Source organism: Juglans microcarpa x Juglans regia, chromosome 1S, assembly GCF_004785595.1.
Source record: "Juglans microcarpa x Juglans regia isolate MS1-56 chromosome 1S, Jm3101_v1.0, whole genome shotgun sequence".
NCBI classification, from domain to species: Eukaryota; Viridiplantae; Streptophyta; class Magnoliopsida; order Fagales; family Juglandaceae; genus Juglans; species Juglans microcarpa x Juglans regia.
This window is the reverse complement of record NC_054595.1, coordinates 3,611,214-3,618,266: the sequence shown is the minus strand read 5'-3', so window position 1 is coordinate 3,618,266 and position 7,053 is coordinate 3,611,214. Positions and strand designations below refer to the sequence as shown.

General features: G+C 35.8%; 1 protein-coding gene across 1 annotated transcript; it reads right to left on the bottom strand.

The window, feature by feature from the left end:
• Positions 1–5,858: 5,858 nt before the first annotated feature.
• LOC121246551 (ethylene-responsive transcription factor ERF010-like) lies at positions 5,859–6,761 on the bottom strand. The gene has a single exon (XM_041144725.1). The coding sequence runs from the start codon at positions 6,759–6,761 to the stop codon at positions 5,859–5,861; it is 903 nt and encodes a 300-aa protein (XP_041000659.1).
• Positions 6,762–7,053: the final 292 nt, after the last annotated feature.

Here is a 7,053-nt window from a genome sequence, read left to right as displayed (position 1 = left end):
GGCAAACCTACGATTAGTGAGACTGTTAGGGTCACATTGTGGTGGAAAGGGAGTTTGTTTGGAGGTCTTCAAGCAGAACATGGTGAGAGCAGCGTCTGGGCTTTGAGGGGCAATATGACTATTTCATGTGTTGCAAAAACAGAGTGCTGTTGCAGAAACAGAGTGACTGTTTCATGATGAATAATCGCAGAAGAAGAAGGAGAAGCAACGATTGAAGAAAGCCCATGGTGGAAGAAATATCGAACAAAGAATCACCATTTCTAGTCCAATTTAATAACCTTTACTTGCTCCAATAAATACCTTTTCCCAAGCCAAGAGTTGTTTTGGAGAAGATATTGAGCAGTTTTGAGTCCGCCAATGTTTTGAGTCCAATATTTAGTGGGTCTAATATGGTTATTTCAATCCAGTAATTAGTGGGTTTGAACTTGTTTCGTTTTCGAGAAAATGTAAAGGGGCAGGAAGCAGTAATGACAGTATTTTTCTTGTTCATAATATTTTTCTTTGTTTTCTTTAAATCTCGGCATTTCTGTAGAGATCAGCATAATAAAAATTGTAGATAAGATTGAAAGTTGAAATTTGATTAGGGGGGAAATTGGTATTCAATTAAAAAATAAAATGGGTGTAAGGCTCCCTACCCAGATGAAGAAGAAAAACATTCAATATTTTCAATTTTATATTAAAAATAAAAAATAAAATTATAAAACATAAAAATCGAATCATACGGGTTCAGCCCGATTTTATTTTAGATGGGTCAAATCGGGTAGGTTTGATGATTAAAAAACAAAACAATTTCGGGTTGGGTCGGGCAGAGAACTAATCATGGCAGGGCAGGTTGCAGGCCTACTCTACAGGTCCCTTGTCCTGGTATAACTTGATCAATATAAATGACAAATAGGGTTTTTTTATGGCTACGTATTAGCCGAAGATCTTGATCCGCCAATATACCTTCTCAATATTATTTTTAACCCCATGATTAAGATTGATGGCTTCATTAATCGAGCTGTGGAAAATCCACAGACCAAGGACAAGTACTCCCTAAACTTGTAAGGAGAGTAATACACTGTATATTTCCATTTTTTTTATTTGTTTCTTCATTTTCTTTGAATTTTTTGTGGCCGTGGATCGAAGAGTTAATTATATATGACCATGCATGGACATTATAAAAAGGATTAAAATTCAGGCAGATCGAATGTTCCAATAGTAAATTTAGAAATTTAGATCTTAAAATAGAAATTTCCCAATAGTACTCAAGGAGTCATGTCGATCTGTTAAAAAAAAAGAAAAAAAAAAAACCTAAAACACTTTGGCCTCCTTTCTTTCTAAGGGAAGTCTCAACGGAATAGACAAAGGTAAAAATAAAGTCATTTAGCTATTACAGATGAAAAGCTGGTTGTAATGGATTAGGCAAAGTCACGCTGACTGACTTTTAGCTACAGTATTTCTAAAAATAAAGTCAAATTTGCTTGTAACTGTTCAAAGAGCAAATGTTTATTTTATTATTTGTTTAGAACTCTCTCTCCTCTTTATATTTTCTCATGCAACCACCATCGGTTTCTTTCCCTCGAAATTTTTTTTCCCACTTTTCACTTCTCTGCTTCCTTTCATCATTTCACCTCGTGAAATTGTAGAAGGATCAAGGAGCTAGCGGAGAACATCAAAGGGAGGTGAACCACCAGGGACGCTACCGCACCACCCTCTCCTCTCTCTATCTCTGATCCCGTGTGGTCTCTTCCTCTCCCAATTCCAAGTATTTCATCTTCCTCCCACAAGTAATTATCTCCCCATCTGCTTCCCTCTCTCTCTTAAAATTTGTGTGCAGATGAACTTGATCTTGTTTATTAATTTATCATTTGTTATATGGAGAGAATGTTAGGACCGAGGAATTTGGGACTTACCATCTATGAAGATCTTTTTGAGGTTTATTGGGGGGGTTTTAGGGTCTGATTTGGGGCTTACCATCTGCACGCATTGCATCCCACAAGTTATATGCTCTGCAGTACTGCTCGGGCAGAGTTAGTATGTTTCTTCCAAAGTTTTTTTGTGGCTTGGTAATGTTCTAGCTCCTGGGGTTTGCCATGGTTATTGTTTTACTCTGTGTTTAGTTCTCAATGGATCTTTCTTAAGAGTTACAAACAATGTAAGGCCATCCATTTCCTTTTTTTTTTTTTTTTTTTTATAATCACATAGAGCCAAGTTTTTGGGTATTAAAATATGGATGAATTGGAAGCCTTGGCAGTCAAAGACAAGGGAAGGATGTTATTTTAGAGCCCCTTTTTTTGTTTGTCAGTTTGACTCAAATTGCAGAGAGAGTAGGGCTAACAATATATATCACCATATAGAATATTACACTGCAAGTTTGAAAAAGGATTTTCCCACACTATTCATTGACTATTCAGAATGTAATATATACAGAGGCATACAAAACTATTTTAGAAAATAATTGCAATGGTTACAAGAATTATAAAGATCACATCAATGAATATACAATCAGTTTTGATTTGCAGTGATAGCAGAGTATCGTGGACAGCTTGATTGTTGGCTTGATAATTTAATTAAAAAAATTAAAATATTTTTGAAATTATTAATTGCTCATTATTATATAATGAATAAATGGATAATCCAATGTGGAGATTTAATGTGAATAACCAAAGTCAAATTCATCTTATATTATTTTATTGTCATATAATAAAAAAAATAGTTATTCCAATATGGAGACTTATGTAAATGGAATAGTTAAAAGTTAAATTCATCTTACATTCATAAAAAATGTACTTTAGCTAATCCAGTGACAGTGCTCTAACCTGACGGTACATGAACAACATCTTCTGAAGAACGAATTAAATATTGTTAGCTAATTAATTTAGTCGCATTTAAATGATTATAATTGGGAATAATATAATGGTATATTTCAAGAGAGTTTTCATTTAGTGTAAAGTAATTAAAAACGTTTTGTTCATTTCACAGCTTAGATATTAGCATCATGTATTTCTTTTTTTGAAAATTTAGATTTTTTAGTTGGATAATTCTTTTAGAAATCATGATCTATTCCACTACTATGATGAGGTTGCATTACCCATTAATCTTAAATATATTTTTTTTTATTAAGAGATTGTCTAAGGATAATAGAAAGTATATAAAATGGAATGAAAGTAATATAGTACGTAGTGTGTTATGTAGCATTAATTATTTTAATTAAATGAGAAAATTCAAAATATTTTTGTTGATTCAAATATTCGGGCAGCTAGTTACGTACACATAGCATAGCATGACTAATTGAAACGCATCTATTACATGATCATTATAAGATTTGATTTTGGGATTTCTCATCTTATCATGTATATATGCGAATATCATCAAAGAATGTTTATGTATATCATCACATACTATGCATGCATGTGATGGCTAAAATGCTCTCTATATATATATATTGTACGTGAGAGATATTATCCATTAATTGAGATGGTCCATTGGAGTGATCCAATTCCTTTTCAGTAGGTAACTTTTATGCTGGTTTGGTTACAGAACATCAAATTATCTTATTTTATATAATCATTATAATTATTTTAAACTCTAACATAAAATATAATAAATAATTTAATTTTTTTAAATCTTAAAATAAAAATAATATTAAAATTTTATATTATAATAATATTTTATTTAATTTTTAATAAAATATCTCACTTTATTTTATTTTATTTTATATAAACTAGATAACCAAACGAAGCCGTGCAAAGCGTTGAAGAAATATTGTAAGTACTAGCAGTTAAAAGCGAGCAGCAGCTACTTCTTTAAAAGTCTGATCTGCTCAAAACAACCCAAACAGAAAAAGAGTTTTTGAAGTCTCTGATCGCCATTAATAGAGGTTTTGTATAGATCAACAATTAATATTATTATTAGTCCATCGCTGATCAATGCTAGCTTGATCGAGTTTCACCATTAATTAATATTTCAATGGTGAGAGATCAACTGTGAAATTAATGCCTCTCCTGGCGACCGGATACTAATTTCCCAATGCTACCAAAAGCATGCATGAAGGTACGTACGACCAGTTCAAGACCTGTAGGGTCAGATCAATAATTTATAATTTAGTTTTGCGATAAGATCGCAAATCAAATTAAATGTAAGGGAATTTTCTCCCACTAGACTTCGACCCGATACCTGCCCTAGGGCCCAAGCTTGTCCCTAAAAGTAAGTTGTCCGCATAGCGACTTGTATAGTATAGAGAAGAAAGGATAAAGAATCTTTGATCTTTTAACAAGAGAATATCGACGGATTACTAAATACACTAGTAGAGTAAAATAAATCGAGAAATCACGCCACATTAATGACACTACTATCTGAGCTACACGTCACATTAATGACACCGTTACAGAAGTACGCTGTATTAAAGAACTCTAATAAAAGGAACAAAAAAAAAAAGATACAGACTTCATGGGAACAAACACGATTTGTCCCCCCCCCCCACCCCCGACTCTGATATAAATAGTCAGTCACAGATACGAGAAACGATTTCTAATCCCTAGGCTCTCTCATTATTTACAAACTTTCAAGATATTTTACTAACTTTGACATCGTAGACTCCTCGACCCAAGGCCCCTCTCCTAGTTGCTTTCTACTTCGTTTTCGCAGGCTCAGTTCTAAAGACCTGAGTTGCTGGAATCTGGCTCAAAGGCTTGCATAACACGACGTTAACACTAAGAGATAAAGTCATGAAGAGATAGGACAAGTAGACTCAGACTCCTAAGAGGAAAGACATATAGACTCTTAAAAGGAAAGAGACTCAAACTTCTAAAAGGAAAAGGTTTCACAAGGCAAGTTAGACTTAATCACTTCAAGAAAATAAACCTTCATATATATGAAGAGATCCCCCACAAAATGGACAAACTCTCCACAAGCTCTCTACACAGAAGCTCCTTACGCCCAAATTCCACCACACACAGCAACTCCAATTGATCTTCTCTAAATTCCTCCATTGTATTGTGCGATATGTGAGATCATGATAGATTGTAAAAACACACATTATAGTTTATTTCTCCCCCAAATAACTTGTGGACGTAGGCATTAACAAGATTTTTTGTATCTCTCTTTATTTACTTATTTATTATTTACCATATAGATGTATGCGAAGAGCATGATCATGTCATAACCCAAATCATTGTTGTGAGTAAGGGATGATCATTTCATCTCTTCCAATCTGTTGTACAAATTAAGGCATTAACAAGATTGACAGACTTCCAAATTACCCTCTTCCTATACTTTTTTCATCTTCGTAACACTAGCAACTTGGTTTGAATAAACAATTCGCACGTACGTACCATTCATTCGCTGATCTCTTGATATTTTTGTAAACAGTACTGGATGTATGATGATGTGTATATATATTGTTTGTGATCTCGAGTGTAGACAAATGATCAATCCAATGTACGTACTTGCGTGAGTTTTTCCTCCTGATCATGTTCGATCGTGTACAACCTAGGATTGATTTCTCATCAATAAATGGAAAGAGATCATCATCAATGAGATGATCATACTGATCTTTGTGACCCAATCGGGCGGTTGCAAGTTTAAACCGAATTAATGGACTTTTTACATGTTGAACAAAGATCCGATCGAGGAGCCCAACCTTACGTACGAATCTCCCATTCAAGAGTACAAAAGCTATCCTTGATCACTAGTCAAAAGCTGCAGCAACTTCTTAACAACTCTCTGCTCAAAACAACAACATGCAAAAAAAGAAAAAACAGTTTCTAAAACCTCTCGCCTTTTGCAAAGAGGTTTTTATTTTCTTTTCTTTTTTTTTATAGATCAAAGATTCATATTGGTGATCCATAATCGATCCCATAATTCAAATTTCACCATTAATTATATGGAGACCCGCTAAAAGTTGGAGGCACCATCACAGAAGAAGAAACCTTGAACCTCTTACTCCTTGAACCCTCACCAGTACAACTACCGCCAAATACACCCATTTCTGGGCTATCCATCCACCCCCCAATTTGGTGATCCATGATCAACCCATGCTCATGACCAAAACTAACTTCCCCAATATCTGATCCATCTGAATCCAGTCCATGTTGCCTGCCTAACCCAACCCACTCGGCAGTACTGCATTCCGAGACACTCGAGCTTTCCCAAGAACAAGGCTCAGTCTCCACATGGGGTGGCACAACAATGCTTGGCTGCACCAGTACTTTCTCCATGCTGTTGTTGTTCATATCCATTTGGCGGCCACCTTGGTATTGGTTATAATTTCTGAAGTGAAATATCTTAGCAAAAGTAGACTGATCACTCACCCTACTTTTTGACGAGGACTTATTATTCTCAGTAGTGCTCGTCCTTGCCATGATACTCTGCAGGTTTTTGCTTAACCTAGCCTTTAAGGAAGAGAAGCTGAGTCCATGCCGCCCATCAGAATGTGACGGCTGCAGCGCCCCTCCCACGTTACAAAGGGAAGCAGAACCCGACATGCTCGAGTTGATCAGGTTAACCGGAACTGCAAAGTTGGTTCGGGCATTTTCCCCACGAAGAGCTCGAGCAGCTTCATCGTAGGCTCTAGCAGCCTCTTCGGGAGTATCGTAAGTTCCCAGCCACAGCCTTACACGCTGAGACGAGTCCTTGATTTCTGCTACCCATCTTCCTGAGAGCCTTTGTCGAACTCCCACAAATTTCCTAACTGCCACCGGTTTGCTTGATTGAACGTTGGCGTCGGTGGTGGCGGTGGCGGTGTTAACGGTGGCTTTTGTGATTTCAGGCCCAGCCATTATTAGCACAGATCGATCGAGGAGATAGATTAGGCGATCGAGGAGTAGATCAGGTGGGAGAGATTTTGGTTATTGCATGTGAAAAAACACCCTGGCCTCGCTTTGCTAGATATATAGTTCGATCGATCTGGGGCTATGTGTATATATACAAGATAGCTAGGTAGCTGCAAGAAGTAGTACCGCTGATATTTATAATTTTACATGTTGGCATATACCTTTCTCTATGATTGATTTAATTTGTTTCTTTGTAATATTTTACTCTTCAATCGATAATTTTTTGTTTAACATGCAT